This window comes from Ochotona princeps, chromosome 2 (genome assembly GCF_030435755.1).
Source record: "Ochotona princeps isolate mOchPri1 chromosome 2, mOchPri1.hap1, whole genome shotgun sequence".
Classification (NCBI taxonomy): Eukaryota; Metazoa; Chordata; class Mammalia; order Lagomorpha; family Ochotonidae; genus Ochotona; species Ochotona princeps.
This window is the reverse complement of record NC_080833.1, coordinates 12949022-12975048: the sequence shown is the minus strand read 5'-3', so window position 1 is coordinate 12975048 and position 26027 is coordinate 12949022. Positions and strand designations below refer to the sequence as shown.

Genomic DNA, 26027 nt, shown 5'->3' with positions numbered 1-26027 from the left:
ACATGAGTGTATTCAAGGGAATCTTAGTCACGTCAGTGAGAAATGTTCACCTCTGGAAGGCTTCAAACACAAGCACCATTTAGTTTAAAGGGCGAGCTACCTGCTTGCAGTCTCTGTCCTCTTTTTAAAATTTATTCATTGATCTGAAAGTCAGAAGTGAGAGAAAGAGAGGTTTTCCACCTGCTGGTTCGCTCCCCAAATGGCCACAATGGCTGGAACTGAGGCATGTTGAAGCCAGGAGCCAGGAACTTCTTCCAGGCTGCCCACATGCAGGGGCCCAAGAACACTAACCACCTTCCACCGCTTTCCCAGGAGCATGATCAGGGAGCTGGGTGGGAAGTGGAGCAGCTGTGTCTTGAATTAGCTCTCATAAAGAAACATGACATTGCAGGCAGCAGCTTCACTGGCTCTACCAGAACGCTCAACAGCTGAATTCTAGTTTTAAAAATTTCCACCCATTGCTTCTCGGCCTTTTGGCTAAAGTTAAGTGTAAGAATTCCTGCTTAATGCCATCCAGAAGCTCAGCATCCCATGAGCGGGCACAGAAGTGGGCTTCGTGAGCTTGACCTTGTATTGCCAAGAACATAAGGTCTTTGTAAAGCAACTGAAAGAGAGGTTTGGGAATGACCCCCAAGGTCACACAGCAAAAGCCAGAGCTGGAGTTTGAAAACCTCTGTCTGAAGGCCACGACCACCACAACTGGCATTACACAGGCAGACAAGGCCAAGGGTTCCTACTGAAGAGGACCCCAGGGATGGGGCTCCTGGCTCAGCAGCAGGGAGGGAGGCTCAGGCAATGCCAGCAGCATGGGACAACGCCCATGTGGCTTCCTCTGCCTGGGTGTGGACTTCACTCAGCGTCTGTCTGGCAGGTGTCTGCAAGTGCCTTGCTTCTTGCTGGAACACCTCTGGAAAAGCAGAGCCATGGGCTGTAGGCTGAGCTTCCAAAGACAACTTGGCACCATGGACCGGAGTTGGTTGTTGGAGTACATGCAGAGAGCTCCAAGTTCCAGTGGGGCCAAACTGAAGCCTTGGGACCAGAATCACTTCTTACAGGCTCCCCACGATGGAGGAAAGCATGGCCCTGGGGCTCCCTAAGCCTTGTGTCCTGTAAGAACGGATGAGGTCTGAGCTGTGGGGACCCTGGCTGGTGGTCAGCAGGCAGATGAAGTCGGGGTCAGGACGGAGCTGGTGGAGAGCATCTAGGTACAGAAGAAGTTGGGGTAGTATTGGTAGTGAGGGTTGTAGCTCCAGAGGTTTCTCTTCAGGCAGTAGACTAGCTTGCGGTCACAGGTGCAGAGCTGCATCCGGCAGAAGGACCCCAGCTCTGCAGACAGGACACGGAGAGCAGGGTGAGGAAAAAGGAGGGCCGTGGGGACAGGGTCTTTGCACACCCTGTCTTTGCAGACTCCCCAGGCTGCTTCCTGCTCCAGGAAGCTTTCCATCTCATGGAAGTTCCCTTAAGTTATGGGGAACACATAACCCAATGGAAGAAGCATAGCTGCTGCCTGGTTAGGATTTGATTCAGGGAGACCCAGCTGCTGACCTCGGGGAGCTCCCAATCTGATTCAGGAAGCAACGCATGCCCTCCGCCTTGAAGGCTCAGAGCCTTATGGTGGAGACAGCCTCCTGGGCTAGTGGGACTGGAACTCACACAATGGAGACACAATCTCCAGTCTTAGCTTTGAACTCAGACGGCCTGAGGCCAGATTCCAACTCCAACCATGCATTGGCAGGTTCTGAGCTTCAGTGCATCTGTAAAGTGGGGCGAACCAGCCTGACTCCAGGCTACACTGGGGAGGACCAACTGAAAGACCTCAACTTGTGTGTGTTAGGGGTGAGTTTCACCCTCCCCTGACTCCCAACACTGTCCCCCAACTCTTTCTCTCCACACCTGGGCTAGCTGACCTGAGGGCAGGAGAGATCCAGCCATGTGGGGGTGGGGGAAGGCAGGGGCTTACCGCAGGTGACCAGGCCCTGTGCAACACGGTATTTGTAGGACTGGGTCCGGATGTTACAGGATCTCTCCTCCAGCCGCCCATAGCACCTGTCGTGCACCCAGCAGCACCTGTCAAAGCAAGAGACTCAGACCCTGAGGAGGGCAGCCGCCCTCTCCTGCTTCGTCCCTGTGAAAGTTACTGGCATCAAGATGATATTCTTCTTGTCAGACACACTCAGAATGAGGGCCAGGCTGTTAAAAAAGATTTGTGCCTGTTTGGGATCAGGACATCCTAAAACTACGCAAGAAATGACATACACCCAGGGTCTTGTACACCTTGCCTACAGCATGCACAGGTTTCTGTACTAAGGTGGATCTTTAACCTGCACAGATTCAGAGGAGACGCCCAGTATGTTACACCTGCCTGGCAATGATACCTGCACCCACAAGCTGACGCCAACCCCTGCCCTGGGTCCCCGGGAACACTGCTGACAGAGCAGGTGTGCACAAGCGAGGCCCGAGACAAAGCCACCCCTAGTGGGAGTGGGCACTGGCGGCAGGTGCAGTCCTGACCCTGAATTGACCCCTCTCAGCTTGCTGAGTCTTCTCTGGGGTTGAACCACCCCACCCTTCTTCCCCTTTCTTGGTAGAGGCTCCCTACCAATCTGGTTTAGTTAAAAACACCTTCCACAAGAGGGCGTCTTCACAATTATCATGAAATAATGCATATTATAGAAAATCTATGTATGTATTTCAAATGTTATAGTTACACCAAAATAAAGTCACCTTTCAATTTGTTTCCACAGCTTTCTGCAATGCCCTCCTAAAGCACCTTGCTCTCTTAGGGACTATAAAGGCTTTCTCTTTCCTGGCGAGCCCTTTCTGGGACAAGTAATGACAGATGCTCTGCTGGGCAGAGTGTCACCTTTGTCCATGAGGACTTGGTGGATTTCAACTTCTGCAGGTTCAGATATGTTGCAAAAGATTTAATTCTTTATTTCGTTGAAATGCAGGGTGACAGAAAGTGGGGGTGGAGGGACACAACACAGAGCGAGCACGTGGACTTCCATGTGTTGCTTCACTCCCTAAATGGCTTCAACAGCAGGGGCCCACGCTCTTGGGATCACGGGCTGCAGCCTTCCCAGGCGCTGTAAAAGCGAGTTGAGTCAGAAGCAGAGCAGCTGGGTCTGGAGCCAGTGTCACAGGTCGCAGCTGAAACCGTGCTGCAAGTCAGCCTCCAATGCTCAAGACTTCCCGCTCCTCTCCTGGCTGCACTCATTTCTCAAAATTCAAAGGATTGCCAAGATAGTGTTCCCTCTGGGGAGCCCAGCTGGTGTATCTTCAAGCATTTGGGGGATCCTTTGAACTTTGAGCGCTTGTTTATCCTAGCACCAAATCAACAGAGCCCAAGGATGAGATCAAGTGGTTGGAATGGGACACATCTCAGCGAGCATCTTGGGGCTTTGAATTACACTCAGGGTTCAAAAAAATCGCCTCACTGCAGAACATGCACTTCTAAGTCAAAATTAGGAAAGTTCTGTCCCCGGAACTCCCTCCCAACTTATTTTTCTTTCTTTTTCTCATCATAATTCATCATGTGCTAGCCCAATTCTTCTGTCCACAGGGACAAGCTCAGCATTGAATGTGAAGCTTCTAGGGAAATTCCAGATGGAGGAAACAAAAGCAAAAGTGAAATTGTGCTATTCTGGCCTATCAAAGAGCACTTAGGAAGCCGGCACCTGCAGAGACAGCATTCTTTTGTAAAAAAAAAAAAAAAAATCCCATACTCTTTCGCTGTCTGTCTCTCACATAAACAGATTTGCTTTTAAAAGAGCCACCCACTCCCTACCTTCTAGGGCAAGGACTGGAGACCGAGAAGCAGTGCACACACGGTGAAAAGCTCCCGGGCTCCCCAGCATACGCAGTCATCCACTCATGGCTGACAGTTCCCTACACAGCCCAGCAGGCTGGCACCAGGCCCCGCCTGCTCTCTGTGGTTCACATTTCCACAGGAGGCTTTCTTTCCAGGACACAAGCAATGCACCCATCTTCTGCTTTTCCCGTTACTCCAGCTTAGGTTAGATTTAATTCTCCGACCCAGGCAGAACCATCACAAGTTGGACAACCCAATCCTCCTGACCTGGGGAGGAGAGCCTAAGAGATCAGACATAAGCTGGCAGAAAATCAAATTCCTTCCTCCCTCCACTGCCAGCAAATCAGCTCTCCCAGATGCCCACCTGCGATGCCAAATGGAAACAAAAGGACACAGATGAGATGAAGACGAACTTCTATTTGCTTCATGTGGCACTTCTGTGGATCTCTAGGAGATCTGTTTTTCATTGACATGGGACATTTATCTCCATGTCAGAAATTAAGAACATCTCGACCTACTGAAAGTACACAGAAATTAGCCCAAACGCCTTTCGGTTCATACAACCTGCAGGACCCTCTGATAAACGCGCTACCTTTAACTTGTTTGGCAAAACCAAAGTGTTGATGTCTACTGAATTGCCAGTGTGTGTTATTGCCTGGCTTTGCCAGGGCTGTGCTTGTCTTTGTCAAACACACTCACTTCTCAGGATTTGATAGAAAGGTCATTGGATTATAAATCCAGGGACCAGCATTGTGTGGCATTGGGTAAAGCCACCGTCTGCTACCTATACCAGAACAGCAGTGAGAGCCCTGGTTCCTCCACTCTCCGTCCAATTTCCTGCTCAGTCCCCTGGAAAGATGGCAGGTGATGGCTTGTGCCTCTGCTACGCATGCCCCTGACCTGGGTCCTGGCTTTCGTGTTTGTCTCTAACGTTAGTCATTCAGGATCCTGATACCCTTGCTGTTCCCAGTTCATCCAAACCCTTTTTCAGTGGGTTTGACTTCTGAGTTCCCCAAGTGAGCTTCCATTTAAGGAGAAGTAGTTCTGTCACTGGTGAGTTTTCTTTATCGTTTGGAAACTTGAATAAGAAAGCGAAAATATGGCAGTTTATCAGGACAACATCAATATTTCCCATTGTCTGTATTAGGATTTTTGAAAGCTTGGTCAAACTGGAAGTTAGAAGAGCTAATGTGGCTTTTGCTTTGCTTTGCTTTTAGCTTTAATCGTTTAAAGATCACGCTGGTGGAGTGAGTGGCTGTTATTATGGTGATCCTACCTTTACCAAGTGTGTCATAACCTTGAACCTCTGCTAGCAGGCTTCCTCATGAATCTAAGTTCTAAATTAAGTCTTTTTGACTCGGAATTCACTTTGATATGTTTTTCAGCCGGACCCCTTCTAAGAAAAACTCAAAGGAAAGTTCTTTCACCTTGTGGAGGTGGTAAACTAGCTAGGCTTGCTGGCTGTGTTGGAGTGCATGAGGCATTGTGAAATAATGAAGTGATGCTAAATTTTCTTTACTAAACCTTTCGAAAATTTTTACCATGGGGGACTGTGTGTGGGGGGGGAGTGCAGCGTGTGGTGTTGTAAATAAGCTGCCATCTGCAACATTGTCGTCTTCTCTGAGTGCCAGTTCCTGTTTTGGCTGCTCCACTTTCATTCCAGGTCCGTACTGACAGCCTGGAAAAGCAGCAGGGAGTGGTCCAAGTGCTTAATCCCCTTGCCACCCACATGGGAGACCTGGAAGAAGCACCTAGAACTATAGTTCAGGTAGGCCCAGCTCTGGCTGTTGTGGCCATTGGGGCAGTGAATCAATGGATGCAGGATTCTCTTTCTCTCTCTTAAACAAACAAATCAAACTTCTAAAAAAAAAATTCCATGGCTATTCTAAGTCATGGAAAAGAGACTGCGAAGTTCCCTTGAACACAGGAAACTGAAACCTATAAGATCAATGGGCCAAACAAAAATTCCCGAGTGCTAAAGAAACCAGTGAGTTTGTAAACATGTAAACAGAGATCAAACAGAACAAGAATGAATTATGTGAGACTGAATGGACGGATAAATTGAATTTTACGTCTTTTATTGAAAACACAATTGATTCCTAAACATTCTTATTTTCTACATTCAGAGAAACCTTTCTCCAACTATCCATAGTTAATGGCATTTTTGTAAAGTACTTGTCTTCCTATTTGATTACTCCAAAAATCAATATATGTTAATATGCCTATATCTGCACGCATATTTCTGGTTTGCTTTCTAGTGGCACAGTGGTTGTTTTCATGGGTTCAGTCAGCTCCTGCTTTCTTTATAGCAGGAGACAATTGAAACATTGGCTAGAACCAGGAGGTTCTATTTTAAGATACTCATGAAAGTTCTGGATTCCAGGAAAGGAATAAAAAACTGTCACCTCCTGGCAGGTCCAGGCACCTCAGGAGATCGGCTGCTTCAGGTCACTTATGAAGCTTGCCTTGTTTTGGCTTTCTAGCCTGGGGAACATCCTATATCTGAAATCATTATTATGGTAAATCACTTTTCTTACTGTACATATGTAAAGAACCAAATCAGATCTGATCAAACTACAGTCATTTTCAAACCAAATTTATTTATCTTTGTTTATGCTTGGTAAAAATCAGTATGACTTCAGGAAAATATATATACACATATGTCTAAAAAAACCCCATTAAAACAAAACACAATAATAGCCTTACAGCTGGGACCAGCGTTGTGGTGCAGTGGCTTAAGATGCTGCCTACACTACTAGCATCCCATATCAGAGCAGCCAATGAATCCTGGCTGCTACACTTCCAATCCAGCTCCTTACTAACATGCTTGAGAAAGCAGTGGCCCTTGACACTCACATTGGAGACCCAGATAGAGTTTCAGGCTTTGAGCTTAGGTCTGGCTTATCCCCAGCCATTGTGGCCAGAAAATGGAAGATCTCTGTGTATCATTCTGTCTTTCAAATAAACAAAACAATTTTTAAAACCACACTACCATACCACACTTGCAATTAGATTGTAGCTCTGTTACTTGTTTTTGCATTTTTCATTATTTACCTGTAGATGAGACTGAACTCTAAATTCTTCTAGTTTTCTCTAGTATGTGACTACAACACTCCAACTAAGAATAGGAACAGCTCCATTCTTAAAACAATAAGCTGGAACTGAACAAAATCATGTAAATTTCCAGAAAGACACCTCATCCATGATGCATTGGTTACAACAACAGTGTGGTGCGGTGCCAGACACAACTGAACTCCAAGCCAGGATGAAGCGTAGACAACAGAACCTGACTCCATATCAAAATAAACCATAAATTTCTTCAGAAGTTTCCTTACCTATCCCTACCTTTCTTACATGGCAGGATAATGTCATTATCAGAATTTCACAATCAAAAGCCACAGTGGAGCACTTAACCCATGAGATTCTGTATGTGTAATTTTGGCAACATCTGTACTGCTTACTCTTGGTTTAGAATTATGGTAATGATCCTTTTCAATAATCCTCTCTCAGCTCAGTCGTGGGATATTAAATGATTGGTCTAGATGATCCATGAATTAAATAAGAAAATGTGTATGGTACGTGGACAAGTCCCTCTGGGGAAACTAAGACTCAACTGTGTAAGAGTGGACAGCATGCCCTGAGTCTGCAACAGGGGCTGGTTTTGTGGTATAACAGGTTGTAATCAGGCTGGTGTCCCATATCAGAACAGTGGGTCAAGTCCCAGCTGCTCTGCTCCCAATTCAGCTCCCAGCTAATGTACCCAGGAAAACAGCAGAAGATTGCCCAAAGACTAGGGCTTCCATCATCCATATGGGAACCCAGATAGAGTCCCAGAATCCTAGCTTTGGCCCAGCCCTGTCCCTTGCAATCATTTGTGGAGTAAACCAGCAGATGGAAGATCTCTCTCTCTCTCAATCCCTTTCTGTCATTTTACCTTTCAACTAAATAAAACTTAAGAAAAACATAGCTAACCTGTGCGAGGAACTCACCTAGTTCCTCTTGGTTATTTTATTTGTTCAGTTGGTTACTTAGATTCATGGCTCAAAATCATCAGGCAAAAGCTGAGGTTATGGTATAATTGTATCACTTTTTAAAAATCTTTTATTTTTAATATTGTTTACTTAGTTGGGAGGGATGCCTGCCCATAGGGGCCTCTGATTAGGGTGGAGGAAAGTGGGTGGGACACGTGCTTCAGGCTTTTTGTTTTTTTCCTTCTCTTGTGTCTGTGGGGAGGAGAGGGCCATTATTTCCTTTAAAAACTATGTGTGTTAGCTGTGAAATCCCTGTGATTAACTCCTAACAATGCAACCTGTGCCCAGGGTTTGGGGAAAAGGGCCAAAGCCTACAAAACAGACAGGGTCAGGCTGAGCCAGAGAGCCTGGAGGGACTAGGCTGGGAGCCTCTCCCAGGTTTCCTTGATGTTCTTGACATCAATTTCATCCATCAATCTCTAGCCCCCTGATGTGACCCCAACCAACCAGGACAGCACTGAGGGACACTTGCAACCTGGTCACAATTGATCAGTGATCCTTCCTGAGAAAGATCATGATCAAAGCAGGGGAATGTGAAAGCTTCTGATACCCAGGTGAGATCCTTCTTGTCAGGCTCAGACTAACCAGAACTGGAAAGGGCAAAGGGAAGGGTTGGCGCCTGGTTGCCTAAGAGCTTTGCCAAGGCCCTTTCGAAGTCTTGCAGGAAACAGCACACACCTGTGCTTTGTGCACCTTGCATGGAGTGTGTGCAGATTTCTATGACAAATCTGCCATATTCCTAAAGCTCTAACTATTCAGGAAAGATGCTCTTCCCAGAACAGGTGCATAGCCACCAGGGCTCACCAAGAGCTAATCTGATTTCTGACTCTAGTCTTCATGACCAATAGCTCGGTATCCAAGCAACAATTCCCATCACTTTTTTTTTTTTTGGCCAATGAAAACATCTGTTTTGTTCAACTTCCTTGGACACCTGCAGAGTTTACTGTGACGCTATGTGTTCCTATTGCCATGTACTACTATTCCCAAATAACATTATTTGGAAAATTTCTGTCTCTCTCTGATTATTTCATAGATTGACATCCCTAATAGGAGCAAAACTTCAGATATGGCCTTGTAGCCAAGACCCATCAGTGGCCAAGGTGTGGCAGAAGATGAACCTGGTAATATGACTGAGATTTCCCTTGCTCTTTCAGTGGGACCCCCACTGGCCGGCAGCTCCCAGACCACTCTTTCCTGCTGGGATCAGGATGGTTTCCCAGCCTGCCTTGCAGCTGGTGCAGCAACAGGGCTAGGTTCTGGCCAGTGAGTCCATGTCTCTCATGGAACAAGTTCTGTCTTTCCCTATCTCCTAGCTGAATGGAGACAATCTAGGCAAAGACTCTGCACCCAGACTAGATGGCAGAGACATAAAATGGAAGGAAATTCCATCCCGAAATCAACATGTGATGCACATTAAACCACCATCTGGGAAAAAAAAACAAACTTCTGCTAGACAGGTTATGTCCAAAAATGTTTCATTTATAGATGATACAGGGAAAATATCCTGATTCCCTCGCTATTGACATCTAACAATGATTTGATTCTTTTATTATAATTCATGAACCAATTTTTATATATTAATACACAAACAACTGATTATTAGCCAATTAACTAATAGTTGATCAGTATTCTTTCATTCATTGTAAAAATCCATAGGTACTTAGATTTTCTTACTGTTTATCCAGTGTTCTCTTTTTGCTTCCTCTGTGGTGCCACATGACACTTTAGCCACCTCATCTCCTTAGATCCCCTCGAGTTGTGACAATTTCTCACTCTCGCCCTGTTTCCAATGACATTGACGGTGTGCAGGGATCCTGGTCAAGGTCTCTGACAGCTGCCCCCCACGATGGGATTTGTCTGGTCATTTTCCCTGCGCTAAAACTAAGAGTGATGCTATTCTTTTGTTCGGGTTGTTTTGGTGTCAGCTCCTGGGAACCCGTTCACTTGGCTCCTGTACCCCACGAGACCCCTGTGCAAAGCGGGATTCTGCCTCACTGTGTCTTCTGGGCATTCTTCCTTCTGATTGGTGAGACAAGCAGCTATTTTCTCCTCTGTGATTTTGCTACCTGAGTCTGAGAATTGACTATTTCTTCAGGCACCTTTGGTTCCTCCCCTGAAGGACAGTGCTACTCGATCCAGGCCCCGAGTGTGCCTGTGGCTGCTGAGATGTCACTTAGGTGGGGCCCTTTCCACCGACAGAGCATAGAGCAATAGGTTTATGCAACTCATGTCTGTGCACAGCTGAACCCATGCAGGCTCTTCAGATGTTCATGGAAACTGCATATTACGAAAACCTATGCACCGATTTTTTCTTAAAAATTTAAATAAACTTGTCTTTTTACTATTTTGTCAAAACCTTCTGGAAGGACCCACATATACATATTTCCCTATGTAGCCATCTGCATTTATGTTAAGCTAAACAGGAGTTCACACCAGTGTTTCCAACTGTATTCCACTTCCACATGGCTCATTCCCGCTCTCCCTTCCCTACCCTGCACCTCGGCTTATTTATAAACTCTCACTCCAACGACAAGACTCTGGGCCCAGCCATCTGCCTTCCATTTGCTCCACTGTCCGCTGTCGTCACACGTGCCTAGCAGAATCAGAAGGGTTGACCCAGAAGCTTGTGTTTTCGAAAGAACAAGGTCTCCCACTTTCCCTTTGTTCTAGAACGTTGGCACTTCCCTTCAAGAGAAGGAAGAGCTTTCTTCAAGCCACTGTGTCTGCCCCCACCATGAGAATGACGTGACATCACAAAACCAAGGCTGCACGTGAAGACTCCGTATCCCGTCTTGTGGGCGTGGGACACTGGCTCTTGAGCGCCAAGAACATCCACACTACTATGAGACCTTCCAAGAGCCCTGGGCAGGCTCAAGCAAGCAGAAAGGAGGCTGCAGCCAGCAGCTCAGATGAGTCCCCAGTCGGCAGTGGCAGCAGAACAAGAATGAGCCCTCTGCACAGTGGACATCGAGCCCATGGAGCTTCCCCAGCTGCAGCAGGGTAGAGCAGAACCATAGCACCCCATCAGGCCATCCCCCAATGAATCTTGGTGATTGCCTTAAGACTTTAAGCTGGAGGTTAATGGCCTTGTGGCATTCTGCATTACAGACATCACATACGGGTACTGGTCCAAGTCCTGGCTGCTCCACTTTCAACCCAACTCCTATTAATATGTCTGGGAAAGCAGCAGAAGCTGACCTCTTCCAAGTCTTGGATTTAAGTATAAAATGGTGCCCTTACACTCCTCTTTCAGATTTGTTGTGGAATCAAGTGATTCCACAGCCCAGAGCCCCAGAGGTAGGTCTACAATTAGCTTACCAATCGGTGCCATCTAAAGGGGTCCCTCGGCCGCCCCAGCCACAGTAGCAGCCGTAGAAGCCATACTTGGTCAGGGCATTCTTCCCGGTCACCTTCTCGATCATGGACTTCAGGTCTAGCAAGCTCCCTGGCACAGCAGGCACACCTGAAAGAAAGTCAATGGGCTCAGATGACCCTGGGGAACCCTGCCCAGTGCCACCTTTCTTTTTTTCCCGCCCTGGGACTCAGAAGGGGGAACAAGGACCAACTGCGAGGGTAGGCAAGATGGCAGAAGGGGCTGTGTTGGGACCTGGTAAGTGAGCAGACCAGGATTCAAATCCTGGCTGCACCTCTAATTTGAAGTGTGATGTTGAATAGGATATTTCCTGTTGCCAAGCCTCAATGGCCTCATTTGGAAGCTGGGACCTACAATGGCGCCTGCCTCTGAGAGCATTGCAAGGGTCCAAATCAGACACAGTGTGTGAATGCTGAGCTCAGTGGCAGACACATCGTAAGTGCCTGGGAAGTATTTGGAGTAACTCGTTTGGCCTCTTCAGGAGCTGGCACACAGGGGCTTCCTGTCTCTCCTGGCATGACCCCTTGCTCCTACGGGCTTCTGGATTCTATGGGCACAGACTCTTACTCAAAAGACATAGAGCCTTAAATCAGGATGGGATCCTTAGTGATGGGTGTTGTGGCGCAGTCGCTCGGTTTCCAATTCTGTTTCCTGCTAACGTCCTGAGAAAACAGCAGATAGCTGCCAAGTAACTGGGCCCCTGCCACCTGCATGGGACACCTAGGATGAGGGACCAGGCTCCTGGCTTAGGTCTGGCCCAGCCCTGGCCATTGTAATTAATCATTGTGGGGAGTAAAAGAGCAAATGAAAGATCTCTCTCTCTCTCTCTCTCTCTCTCTGTTTTACTTTGTCTTTCAGATAAATCAATCTTCCTTACCCAGCCCCAAAGTCACTGTAGCCAGGAACTTCATCTTGCAAATTAGGACACAGAATTGGCAGGTGAGGAAGTGCCCTGTTTGGGGATTCCCAGCAAGTCCCCGGCTCTCCTATCAACTCCTCCCCAGGGCTCCAGAGACCTGGAAAGCCAGCACGGAGTACACAGCTGGCAGCGGTGGAGTCCTGCGTTCCAAGACTGAAGGAAAAGGGGCAAACGTCAGCTCTGGCTACCTCACAGGCTACAGGTGGCCCCCACGTGGGATGTGAAGGCTCAGCCAGACCTGGACAGAGAATGGCCCAGAAAACAGAGACTGAGAGGGGTCTTGGTTTTCACTTTCATCTCTTTGTAACGCTCTGGCCTTACCTGGTTTGCAGTCTGCTGCCCACACATTGCCTGCCTTATGCCCATGGGACCTGCAACCTGAGCCTGCTGACACCCATCTCCAGGAACCCCATCCCAGTCCTCCCTGTCCATGGCCTCGTCTCTCTGGAACAGAAGAGTGGTGCAGGCTCTGACAAACTAAGGCTCCGGCTGCTGTCTGTGCTTCACAGTGAGTGAGGAGCCAGAGGTCAAATGCTGTCTCCGCTCCCGCCATTTTAGTGCGACAGGGTGGAAGGCCATGCAGCAGTCACGGGGCCAGCACTTACTACAAGCCAGGAACCAAGTCAGCGTGAGGAGGTCCTTCATCTCGGGGGTGCTGGAAAAGAAACACAGTCCATGACACCTCCACCCCCCGCTCAGTCCTAGTGGACTTTTCAGTTCCCACTCAGCACCTGCCTGGCTACCACCAGGTCTGCCCGTCCCTCTGCTGTCCCTCACGTTGAGCAATCAACAGGTGCTGGGTAGGGTTGGAGTGTCCCCCAGGGGTTCATGTGTCTATCTCAAGGGAGCGGGCCGTGTGCAGTGGGTTATAGTCCGGGCTCCTCTGTGAGATGCTGCGGAGTCTACAGACACACACAGACATGTCCTTTCCCATGCCACGTGATACCCCAAGCCATCTGCTGCCACCAGATGAGGCCACTTGAAATAAATCTCACTTTTTTAAAAAATTAATTTTTATTTGAAAGGCAGACATTTTACAGAGGAGAGGAGAGATATAGAGATCTTACATTGGCTGGTTCACTCCCCCAATGCTGCAACCACCAGAGTTGAGCTGATACGAAGCTGGGAGCCAGGAGCCTCTTCCCGGTCTCCCACATGGATACAGGGACCCAAAGACTTGAGCCATCTTAGACTGCTTTCCCAAGCCCCAAGCAGAAAGCTAGATGGGAAGTAGAGCAGCCGGGATTAGAACCAGCACCTGTATGGGGTGCCGGTGCTTACGGGCAGAGGATTAGTTTGCTGGGCCACTGCACTGGCCTCAAACTTCTTTTCTTTTTAAAGTTACTCAGCAGGGCCTACATTGTGGTGCAACATGTTAGGCTTCCATCTATGACACCAATACCTCACATAGGGGCACCAGTTCAAGTCCCAGTCACTCCGCTTCCCATCCAGTTCCTTACTAATGCATCTGGGAAAGAACCAAAGATGGTGCAAGTGCTTGGGCCCCTGCACCCACAGCGGGAACCTGGATGGAGTTCCAGGCTACTGGTTTCCACCTGGACCAGCCCAGCCATTACCCACATTTGTAGAATGCAACAGTGATGAGAGATCTTCCTCTTTGTCTCTCCCCCTCCTCTCTGTCATTCTGCCTTTCAAATATATCAAATGAATCTCCTGGGAAGTATTGTATCTAACGCAACTTCCAGAAGGTGACCTGATGGGAGTCTACAGGCACAAGGGGCATTCCAGGGACACTGTCCCCACCAGAGCTGGAGGAGATGAGAGCCGCCAGCTGCCCAGCAGCAGAGAAGGGCTGGAAGGACCCAGAGAAGTAGGCGGGGCACCCAGGAGAGATCTGGAGGTGTGGGTTGGTGGCAGAGACTGCTGGAACCTAGCTAGCCATCAGTGGAGGTCACAGTTCATGGCAAGAACAGGATCCTGGCCAAAGAGAGCAGCCAGGGGGCGTGGAGGCAGCAGGCATTGCTGTCTCAGGTGCCACCACCAACTGCTTCGTCTGCTCTCGAGGTGTCCCTGCAAGTGCTTTGGGGGCAGGAGCTGGGCAGATTCAACCCCCTCATTCCCACCCTGGGAGAAGTACCCCCAGCTGTACGGGGTTAGGGTGTGTGGCAGAGTAGGGGAGGCCGAGAGGCTCAGGGAGTAAAATGCAGCGCCAGGAAAGGCCAGGGCTTTCAGGCTCCATGTGGCTTTGTGGGCCTCAGGCACCTTGGCTCCCCCGTGGTGCGGTAATGAGTGAAGCCGCTGCTTGAGGCCCTGGCATTCCATATGGCTACTGTTTTGAGTCCCGGTTGCTCTGCTTCCAATCCAGCTCCCTGCTGGTACACCTGGGAAAGCAACAGAAATTGGCTCAAGGGTTTGAGTCCCTGTACCATGTGCTGAAGAGTCAGATGAGGTTTCTGGCTCCTGGCTCCTGGCTCCTGGCTTCTGGCTTTGGCTTGACCCATCTCCAGGCACTGTAGCCATTTGGGGAGTGAATTAACAGATGGAAGATTTCTCCCTCTCTCTGTGTGACTCTACCTTCTAAATAAATGAATAAATAAATAAATGTTTGAAAAAGAAAAATAAAGAAAAAGTAGACCCAATATGTGTGCACTGGTATGAAAAACGAAACTGGCCTCATTAGTATTTATCCATCACTGTATCCAGTGACACAGAAGTCACACGCAGCCTACTGGACTGGATGCTGTCCAGTGGCTTTTCCAGCTCCAAGAACATTCTTGAGCGTTCTGTCCACTCCTGCCCTGTGCTCTGAGAGCTTCAAACAGCTCTAGGCTCTACCCTTCCACACCCTTCTTTCCCCGTGTCCTCCTGACCCCTCAATGGGCACCTCCATGGTGCCAGGTTTTGTCCAGTCTCTTTAAACTAGTCCCAGGACCTTCAGATACACCTGCTGGTTGAGTGTCTGCCCCTTAGATCAGTGATTCATTGAATGAATAAGTTATTGACTGGCTGCCTCTGTACCATGAACCTATTCTCTACCTCTGTATTTTGTGATGCTTTGGCAAGCTGGGGTCCTGCTGCCAGGGAGAGATGGCCCCTCAAAGGCTGGCCAATTCCTACTCACCTATGCACCCAGAGAGTGGGCCTTTCATGTGCGAATCAACCAGCTACCTCTCTCATCTAACATACCAAGCCAGCACTTCCCCTGCCCTGAATCACACAGGACCGGAACCAGCCATCTGCCCAGACTGTCTGCCTGATCTGCCCTGCCCTGTTTTCCTTCAGGAATCACAGAGGCTCACCACCGAGGCCCTGGGTCAGCCTTTGCTCTTGCCTCCTGGCCAACCCTGGTCCGTGCCTATGAGCCCATGACCTGCACACCAGCCCTCTTGTCCCAGGAACTCCAAGCAATGAACTATCTTTGAGACATCATCCATTTCCTGATTTGATGCCCCACCCTGCCCCTGTAGCCGAATAACACCAATGTCCCAGCTTCAGCGTAGGACACCTGGGCGTGCAGCTGTCACGGTGAAGGAGCAGCAGGGGCCCCTGCAAAGGAGTCAGAGAGGGAAAAACACGCCTGGCCCGCAGGAGGTGGCAGCCCTATGCGGGCACTGCCCAAGGAGCCCCAGGCGGGCCCAGGGGAAGGATGTGGCCGGCGCTATTTTTTACCCAAGTGACCACAGAAAGGGATGTGCCGACCACAGATCATTTCCACGGGAGTAGCGGCTGTGGTAATGAGTGGAAACAGACAGACGGATGGAAGTCCACGAGCCGGAGGCCATGAGGACACCAGGTTATGTGAGGGACAGTTCCCTGACCTGCCAGGGCCTGCACACCAGGTCTCCTGGCCCAGCGAGACCAGAGGTCTTGAGCCCTTTGTGTTAAGACACACCCCAGCCCTTTATTCAGTCTGTGAGGGAGGGAGGGCCAGACCTGGTGCCTGCACTGGATGGGTCAGGGGTCTACTTTTCCAGCTCCCCCCGCCACCCCGGAACTGAACCCCTCACCTGCGAGACCTTCTGTATGTCCTCCAGCCAGAGAAGAGGCTGCAACCAGGACTGGCTGGCTTTAAGGGCCTCTCTGGCCGCCTCCCACATTCCTGCCTAGGCCTGCTCCAAGATTCCCCGACTCCCACTCCACCGTGCCAAGACCCTTGGGGACTTTTCCATCCCTACGTTCATAAACAGTTACTTCCTGCACTGCTCACGGCATGGGTGACGTACAGGAGAGACATGGAGGGTGGTCTAGCCGGAGCCACCCTCCACCCAGGACCTTCCCTCCATCCCTCCTTTCCGCCTCAGTTGGTCCTTGGCACCAGTCCCCTGGTTCTCCCAGCCCCTGACTCAGCATGAGCAGGGGGGCAGTGATGGGAGCCAGGCGGCATAGCACCTGCTCGGATGCGACATGCTCTGATGCTTTGTCCCTGCCCTCTCCCTGCTGTGCCCAGGCTGGGGTGCCTCGGCAGTCCGTGAGAGTGCCACTCTGGAAAGGCTGCCTCCCGAGTCCCCCCTGCCTCCCCCAGCGAGTGCTTCCCTCTGAGTCCCCTGGGGACTCCTATATTTCTTCCCTTGGGGAAGAGCAAAACACCAGGCACGTGGCTAGAAAGCTATAGCCACTTGGCAGCTGTGTAACCCAAGCTGGTTCCTATATGTCTCTATTTCTTTGTTAGAAACATGAAGCTAGACTCCCCAAACCCAAAGGTTCCTTGGTGAGAAATGCACTCAACAAAAGCATCCACAACTACCATATATGAATAGAACTTTGGAGGAACAAAACCTTAAAGAAATGGAAATGTGAGCCTCCCAGGTGGATAATATACATTGTATACACATAATAAAACAGTCACCAAAAAACATATAACAAAACAAACAAGAGGGGGCGAGCATTGTGTGCAGGGGTCAGGTTGGGGCTTGGGACACCCTCATTCCACAGGGAAGCGCCTGTTTCGGTCCCAGCTACTCCACCGCCAATCCAGCTTCCTGCAGCTGTGCTCCAGTACTTGGGCCCTTGCCACCCACCTGCGACACCTGAACTGAGTCCCAGCCTTCCGGCTCTAACCTGGCCCAGTCCTTGCTGTTGCCAGCAGCAGGAGGAGCTCTCTCTCTCTTTCTCTCTGTGTCTCTAAAATCAAGCGATCATACAATGAGATGGGGCCATGTGTGGCTTCCCCACTCCTGGCCAGGTCCCTCGGTGCTAGAGGGTGTTCACCTGCCTCTGAGAATCAGTGTGGGATCTGTGGATGTTGGTGGCTTGGACACCTGTGTGACAGGTGCAGAAGAGTGAGAGGTCAGTGCTAGAATGTCTTCTCAGGACACGGACAGCTACTTTTATTCTTCACTGGCCACTTCCGTCAAGCCCCCAGGCCTAATCACTGCTCTCCCCACCACTGGCTTTCCCTGGCACTGGGGGGACCCCTGGGAGCTACAGAAGAAGTCTGCTCATCTATGGCTGGGCATGGGGTGGGGTACTAGGGACAGCCCTCCCCCCAAACCCTGCGCTCTGTATGGCTTCTTGCCAGTTCTCTTCTGTCTCGCTGGTACAAAACCAAACTGAACCAAGCCAAAGCAAAGACGTGCCCTCACTGGCCTCCTGTGGCCTCGCTCTGCTTTCCTTTTTCTCCAAAAGCTGAACTTCTAGGCAGCAGGGGCCTCCCTCCTCCTCACTGCCTACTGTTCACTCGGTTCCAGCTGTGCCCCTGAGTGCGCCCTTGGGCATCCTCCCCGCCTGCTCCCCTTTCTCTCACCTTGGGGTTGCCTGGGTAGCGGGGTCCCACCCGTCAGGTCCCAGAACACACAGACCACATTCTCCTTCTAGAACTCACCCTGCAACTTTACAAGGCCAAGGTCATGGTGTAGTGTGGAGTGGTCCTCCCTTGCTCCGGTAGCCACATCCCGCCAGCGCCTGGATGCAGGTGTGCTCCCAGGACCCGCCCTCACCAGCCTCTTCCCTCCTCCTCCTCACATCCCCTGCCCCCAGCCCAGATTTCCCTCCTGTTTCTGGGCAGGCATTTAGCAGATGTCCTGGGCTGACCCATGTCTGGTGCCAACTTCAAGATGACAAGAAACCCTCAGTAAAGGAGTGGCTGAACACAGAACGAGAAGGCGCAAGGCCAGGTGCAAACTCCCGAGCTCCCAGCCAGACCTGCGCTCAGCTGGGTCTCACCTCAGGCACCCTGTGTCCCCGGAGTAAGTTGCTGAAGGGGGACTCTGTTTGCTCATGGCAAAACAGGACGCTGCTAGAGCCAGCCTCACCAGCTAACTGCGATCACTCCCAGAGCTTGTCAGAAGCAATCTGGGGTCCATTTTCAACACAAAATGGAAAATTACTGTGAGCTGACTCGCAGGTGTAGCAAAACTCTCCAGGCGAATCTGAGGGTATTGAGTAGCCAGCCAGCTCACAAGAGGAAATTGGGCTGGAAGGAGAAAGGTCACTTTGTAGTTTATGTGACTTCCAGGAAGATCTTATACACCATAGTACTCAGCTACTGAGGAAGGAGCCACAAGAAGGCCCTGCCTGCTGGGACACCTTGCTGTAACGGCTCGCATGCACCTGCTCATTAGAAACCTTATATTGTGAAACCAATCCTAAAGTTCCATGTCTGCTGAACTTCCTGAGTCAGAGTCCATCTCTTGAGTGGACCATTGAAGATGTATCTCCCACAGGGTTCAGCACAGGACCTGACGCTTAACAGATGCTCATTACAAATTCTGGCAACCGCATCTTGCCAGTAAACTGAGAACTCCTTGCGCATGGGCACCATGCCTGCCCCTCCTCAGGTACCCTGGTTGGGCACACAGTAGACGTTCAGGGTTTGCTGAGTGAATGCCTGACCTCCCCAGCTGTAGCTCCCTTCCCACCAGCTTATACTTGAAATCAAATTATTCACACACGTACACACAGGCACATACACATACCCACACAAGGACGTGGAACTGGAAGATGAGCTATTTGGGTACTAAAAAGTATTTTGTGATCCATGCACAGAGAAGTCTTCAAAGGGTTCAGGGGAAAAAAGGAGATGATGAAAAAAAAATGCATGGATTGCAAAAGTTTCTGCATCTAAAGAAATTTCTGATTCCATTTTCCTGCAAAGTTGCTGAAGTAGCCTCATGGATAACACCCCACTGCATATCCCAAGCCTGCCACCCTTGGGAGCCTCAGAACCAGAACCACTGCCCTTGCAGCCCATCCCCTCCCGGCACCCCAGTCCCACTGCTGTGCAGTCATGCACAGGGCAGTGAGTGAGGGCTGATCCTTCCACCCCAGAGACACCTGAGAGCAGCATGCCTCTCCAATGGCGCCGGCGCCCAGAGCAATGTCTGACCCAAAGTAGGCGCCCACAAAATGAAACATCCCACAAACCTGTTTCCAGCACTTGCTGGGTTTACCAAGTGCAAGCTGACGTCCCAGGAGGGCAGCCACAGACACCTGGGAACCAAGCTGCTGAAACATCCTGGCCCTGCCAAATGGTTTATTATCTCCCTGGATGTGGCACGTAGGGCAGGACTGCCCAAGCCTCACTATCACCAATCTCTAGTGAGTCTTCTTCTCCAGGAGGCTTTCTATGATCATTTCTCCTCCCACAAGGAGCTTGTCTGCCTCTGAGATGTCACACAAAATCATCACATGGTACATTTACCATTCACTCTAGTCCTTCCTGGCGCCACCTCATTCTTGTTCCAAAGCCCTCCTCACTCTGGAACCACTTAGCTGTGCAACCTTAGATGAGGTTCGGTTTGCTGATGATTTTGCCTGCCTCAACTTTGTGATCAGAGTTGATCCATGGCAGGTGTTCAGACACACAGGGAGACACCGACCCCTGCCAGGTGACTCCCAGGAACAAAAACTTTTAAGTGTTAGTGGAATTCAGGAATGATGGGAAAGCCTGAGGGGAGATAGTCTGTGGGGGCAGATGTCAAGCAGCAGGACATGCTGGGCTAAGGAGTTGGGGCTTATGTCCCGACTACATCCTGGAATGTTCTCGATCAGTAACAAGATGACCCAAGTGCAGTATAAAGACACCAACAGGGGACATATACAAGGACACAGCCCAGCCACCCTGTCTGGCCCCAGACCCCTCGCCAGGCACAGCACAGACGCAGTAGCCTTCTCTGGCAAGGATGGCAAGAAGCGGGAGCTCCTACAAGATCGTGCTCAGAGGGCTATGCCTACTGCTGTGCCAATGAGTGTAGGCTTCTGGGAGGCGAGGGGGTGTCTGGACCCAGCCAATAGGCTGACAGCCTGGTGGTTAAAGGTGACCGGGGGGGCTTGGCACGGTAGTCTAGCAGTTAAAGTCCTCACCTTGAATGCGCCGGGATCCCACATGGGCACTGGTTCATATCCCGGTGGCCCTGCTTCCAATCCAGCTTCCTGCTGGTGGCCTGGGAAAGCAGTCGAGGAGGGCCCAAGCCTTGGGACCCTGTACCCGTGTGGGAGACCTGGAAGAACCTCCGGGTTCCTGGCTTCAGATCAGCTCAGCTCTGGCAGTTGCAGCTACTTGGGGAGTGAATCAATGGACAGAGCATCTTTCTCTCTGTCTTTCCTCTCTGTATATCTGATTTTGCAATAAAAATAAATAAACCTTAAAAAAAGTAGGTGACCAGGAGCAGCCCAGCTCTCCCCACACCTCTGGAGCAGGCACAGGGAGAAAGGAGTCACTGTGTTCCCCACAGGAACAGATCATGGGATCCACAGCAGGACTGGTTCCTGGGTCCTAGACCAGGCCAAAGCCAGAGCTTCTCCCACATAGGTGAAGGGGCCCGAGCAATTGGGCCATTTTCTGCTGCTTTCTTAGGCACATTAGCTGGGAGGTCGATTAGAGGTAAAGCAGCCAGAACTCAAACTCTCGCCCATACTGGATGCCTGTGATGCTATGCGACAGTGCCATTCTCCCATCACAGATTTTTTTTTTAAAGATTTATTCATTTTATTACAGCCAGATATACACAGAGGAGGAGAGACAGAGAGGAAGATCTTCCGTCCGATGATTCACTCCCCAAGTGAGCCACAACGGGCCAATGCGCGCCGATCCGAAGCCGGGAACCTGGAACCTGGAACCTCTTCCGGGTCTCCCATGTGGGTGCAGGGTCCCAATGCATTGGGCCGTCCTCAACTGCTTTCCCAGGCCACAAGCAGGGAGCTGGATGGGAAGTGGAGCTGCCGGGATTAGAACCGGTGCCCATATGGGATCCCGGGGCTTTCAAGGCGAGGACTTTAGCCTCTAGGCCACGCCGCCAGGCCCATCACAGATTTTTAAATCATGTTTTATCAGGATGAAAACAAAAGCAAGAAGAATTATGAGCCCTTTGGTTGTCCTGGGACACGGTGAGAGCCATGAATATTCTGTGCTCCCTGCCCAGCAGGTAGGTGCACTGTCACCCCACTGCCACTTCATCCATGCCAGAGTCATGTCCAGAGGTGCTGCAGATAACATCTTTTGAGTGGAAACTGGGTTGGGTGGGCTCAGATACCCCCCTAGCTGGGCCACCCGTGACGGGTTGTGCTCTCAGGCAGCCTGCTCTCACACCCCCAAGCCTCTAACCTGTGAGCTCCTGAACCTGCAACTCAAGAGACACTTCCTCCAGAAAGCCTTCCCTGATTACCTACGGAGAGTCACTCTGTTTTTTTTTTTTTTTTCCTTCCTATGTTTGTGGTTAAGGCTTATATCCCTTCCACTAGCCTGGCAGTAGGAGACTCCTTCACATCATTTTTCATTACAGCCTCAGCTGACAGCACACCATCCACATATACTGGGTGGTTGATGCTTATTTGTAAGACAAAGGGATGCATGAAGCAATCACAGACATCTAGAGGGAGCAGCAGCCCCACCCAGGACTCAGCTGTCTATCACGTGGGGGTTTCTTGTCAGGATTCACAAAGGCAGGCGCCGTGGCACAGTGCGTTAGGCTACTGATTGCAGAGCCAGCATCCCACATGGGAGCACAAGTCCTTGTTCTTCAAGTCCAGCTCCCTGGGAAAGCGGCAGAAGATGGTCTAAGTTTTCAAGACCCTGCCCCCCTTGTGGGTGACCCAGATGGAGTTCCAGGCTCTTGCCTTTGGTCTGGTCCAGCCCTAGCTATTGTAGCTACTTACAGAGTGAATCAGCAGGTGGAAAATCTCTCTCCTCTTTCTGTGTCATTTGTGTCTTTCAAACAAACAAACTTTTAAAAAAAAAAACAGAACAAAATGATAAACAGATGACCCTGTGCTGGTGGCAGCCAGGAGGTGCCCAGTGGCACAGTGGCAGCAGCTCCTGTTTGGCCATGGGGTCTGTGTCCACACCTCCGCAGGGCTTTGGCTTACAGACGCAAACCCAGATTCTGGCTTGCGAGGGAGAGCACGTTGTTTCACCTTTGACATGTGTGACCAGTTCGGCTGCTCACACTCAGGCGCTTTGTGTCCACCAGCTTTGCTGTCTGTGTTTCATTCGCTCTGCCCAGAGCGTTCTCCACTTTCGTCTCATCAAAGCCGACTTGCTTTCCAAGCAGCCTTGTCCCTTCACCTTTGCAGCAGGCAGGACAGCCCATGCCCCGACTGGCACAATCCCAGCTGGAGCTGGGCCACCCCCATCTGTCTCATTTCTTGAGTGTATCCCGTGGACAGAGTCCCATGTGGCTTACTCAGGGACACTGACACCAGCCAAGTCCTTCAGTCTCTACCCTTGACAGTTTGCAATCCTTCCTTCATGAGGGAGGGAACACAGGAACGGTGTCTGGAGCGTCATTTTGCACCCAAAATAGCTTTGACACTTTCGCCTTGGACCTGAGAGTGGGAGGCACCTCTTCTGAGATGCCCTCCGTGATACCTCCTGGGGAGTGTTTATGGCTCTCCCCACTCCCCTGCCCCTTCTCCTGTGTCAACCTTCCCGACATCCGTGACAGCACAAAGCACATCCTACTGTAGTCAGAGGTGCCTGCTGCCCCTCCCGGATGCCATACGGCCCTGCCACCCTCCCCAGCTGTGTAGACTGCCACATACTCCCCATGTTTTGCCTGGGAAGAAGCCTGCTTCTTCGACTTCCACCCCGGGATCTGCCTCTCCCTGCATACCCCGTCACCCCAGCTCTCCCTTCTCTCCCTGCTGCTCGGTCTCTTCCCATCGCTTCCCCTGCGCCGCTGTCCTCTCGGCCCCTTTCCACCTATTTTCCCTGGGCTCTCTCTCCTCCCCGAGCCCCCACTCCTCCTGGTAGACATGACTTGCTTTTCATTTCCCAGCTACCTAGCGTGCCCTGCTTCACGCCAAGGCCTGTCTTGGACCCTGGACCTGTAGCAACACCCAGGACAGTGGAAAACTCTGCACTCATGGCTGCTGTTGGCACAAGCAGGTCTTGAAACCCACATGCAACCTCTTTCACTGCAGGCATCGCCCTGGTAAATGCACTCAAGGCTGTTGTTTGTTTGTTTGTTTTTTAAGGACTTAGAGCTTAGTGTTCGTGCAGCTGTGGTTCGTGCAGCCACTCCTGCGGAGGGGGCTTGGAAGGAGGAGGGAGCTGGGGGTAGGAAACCCCACAAGAGATGAACAGCTGAGCTGTCTGCACAGCTCTCCTACTTTGCTTTTTTATGTAACCAATGCCCCACCCGTGTCTAGGATCAGTAACCACAGGATCACCCTGTCGGCACCAGTTCCTGGTATCAGTGTGAACCAACAGCTGTCAAAAGCACCCTCGGGGACTTTGCTGCCGCCCCAAGGCCCCCTCCCTGTGTGCCCTTGTCCCAGTCAACCACCCCCCCAACACACACACACACACACACACACACACACACACACCCTGCTTCTCCCAGCTGCTCAGGCACCCACTCCTCTATGACCCCACCCCGCCTTGGGCTCTGCCATCTGGGGTCAGGTTGTTTCTCCCAACTTTCTCACCCAAGAAAAACCCAGAGGTAAGACCTGTGTTCGGGAGGGCTAACGGCGCGCTTCCACCAGCAGTCACGGTGGGAAATAAACACTTTCTGCTTCCTTCCTGGTTCTGAGTCCATCCTTTGGTGGATGGCAGGTGGGTTCATCTCCCACATCCCTGCACTTTTCGAAGACCCTTGTCCTCAGCAGAGGGATAGCCTACCTTCCAGAGGAGTGGAGCTAGAAGACCACCAGAGAAAGAGCCAGGCCAGGAGGAAGCAAGGAGAGCTCTCTTTAAGGCTGGCTGGGAACCGCTCTAACCTAGGTCTGGATTCCTTTCCATGGGTCCTGAAATACCTCCCCGAGGTTACAGGAACGGATGTTGACGACGTCTTTTCCCACAAGGGAATGTTTTCTTGTGATCTGAGTTAAAGAGAAATCCAGACAAGGTTCACTCAGTGGAGGGCAGCATAGCTTCTAATCACCCCGCCACACCCCTGCCACAGCCCTGCCCTGTGTATGCACCAAGTTTCAGGAATGTTCTCTGCAGTAGCCTACTTTCCCATGGTCTGGCTCCTTCAGAACCACTGCAGTTCACAAGGTTGGAGCCTGGCAGCTGTGGGGAGGCCCTGTGACAAATGTCTAGCCTGTCCACCCTCCTCCGGCCCCTCGGGATCATGGCAGAGCCCACCTGCTCCCACCTCTCTCTGTCCAGCAGCTTTGTGCAGCCCCCTCCCCGGTAACTGACCTCTTTGGCCTGGCTCAGCTCCTGCTCCCCAGGGCTTGCCCACTTGAGCAGCTGCGTGGGCCAGCCTGGCACCCTGGGCCCTGATGGCTCCCTGCTTCCCGCCAGGGTGCAAGGATTCCTAACCTGCAGCAGCCTGGGGACCTGCCGGCAATGCAGACGGGCCCGGAGGAGAGGAGGAGAAGCTTCTGCCAAGTGGGGCCCTGCACAGAGTCAGGAAGTCCGGCAATACCCCAGCCTGGAGCTGGCTCTCTCACCACAGGAGCTGGGCGGTCACTCAGAGCATTCCAGTGTGGGTGACTAGAAGTCCTCAATTATCCAGGTCATGGCCCGAGCCACTGCAGGGCTTTGTAATCTCTGTCATCCCACCTCGGCCCTGGGCTCAGAACTTTCTTAGCCTGCCTGCTAAGTATCTTGACCATTTGCATGCCAGGATCTCCTGGGCTGTGGCTGGAACAGGAAGACAGACACGGAGACAGGGGAGGACAAGTCCCAGGGTGCAGGTGGAAAGCCAATAAGAGGAACTCCCATAGGCGGGAGCTAATGGAGTCACTCTCAGGGAAGCCAAGAAGCTTCTGGAAGTGAGTTCTGGAGGGGTGGGGGGATGGAGGAAGCAGTGGCACTTGTAGCAGCCTGGCCACTGAGCTACAGTCAAACACGAACAGAGCAAAGTATGTGTCCTTGAGGAGTTTAATGCTCAGGTGGGAGTGGAATGCACATGTCTTACTTTCCTAGTCTTCCCCCACAAGCATCCCTCAACAGATGTGCCAAGCAGGACCCCTCGTAGTGCTACAGCAAACACCCGCTGAGTACTGCTGTTTCCACTTGCTGTCCCTGGCTGTCAGCTCAGGCACTTTATGACTGTTAGGAAGTCTTTGATGAATGGCTTGCTGGTACCTGTGCTGACCTGGGCCTGTTCCTCCTAGCTCCATCCTGGTCCTCCCCTGCTCTACTCTGGTGGAGTCTGTGGGCTCCTGTATTAGTTGCTTCCAGAAGGCAGGGGATTGGGAAAGACAACACTCTTTCACAGTGCATATACCTCTCAGATACCTTCTGTGAACATGTCATTTATCTGCCTATTTCATGTATGATGCCTTGTATTGCATAAACCTTTAAATTTTTATATAACTCTGAGATGGTGAAGGTATTGGCTCTAAATTCTTAGGTTTTAAACTTAGGATTTTAATTTACATGGTGTTTATTGCTGAGGCCAAACTTTAATTTTGTTTGTTCGTAGGAAAGTCAATGCTTTCAGTATCTTTAATGGAATAGTACAATCTTTAATATTTAAACAGTGTGTTTGTTGTTTGTGTGTGCATGTGTGTGTGAGAGAGAGCGAGCGAGTGTGG

The 26027-nt window shown here is 50.8% G+C and overlaps 1 protein-coding gene across 1 annotated transcript; it reads right to left on the bottom strand.

The window, feature by feature from the left end:
• Nucleotides 1-434: 434 nt before the first annotated feature.
• On the bottom strand, nucleotides 435-24347 carry PLA2G5 (phospholipase A2 group V). The gene is made up of 5 exons (XM_004592411.2): nucleotides 24157-24347; nucleotides 12740-12789; nucleotides 11161-11305; nucleotides 1961-2067; nucleotides 435-1326 (listed from the first exon to the last, which is right to left on the bottom strand). Exons 2-5 carry the CDS (start codon nucleotides 12777-12779, stop codon nucleotides 1202-1204), a joined length of 417 nt encoding a protein of 138 aa, XP_004592468.2. The 5' UTR covers nucleotides 12780-12789; nucleotides 24157-24347; the 3' UTR covers nucleotides 435-1201.
• Between the last annotated feature and the right edge of the window lie 1680 nt (nucleotides 24348-26027).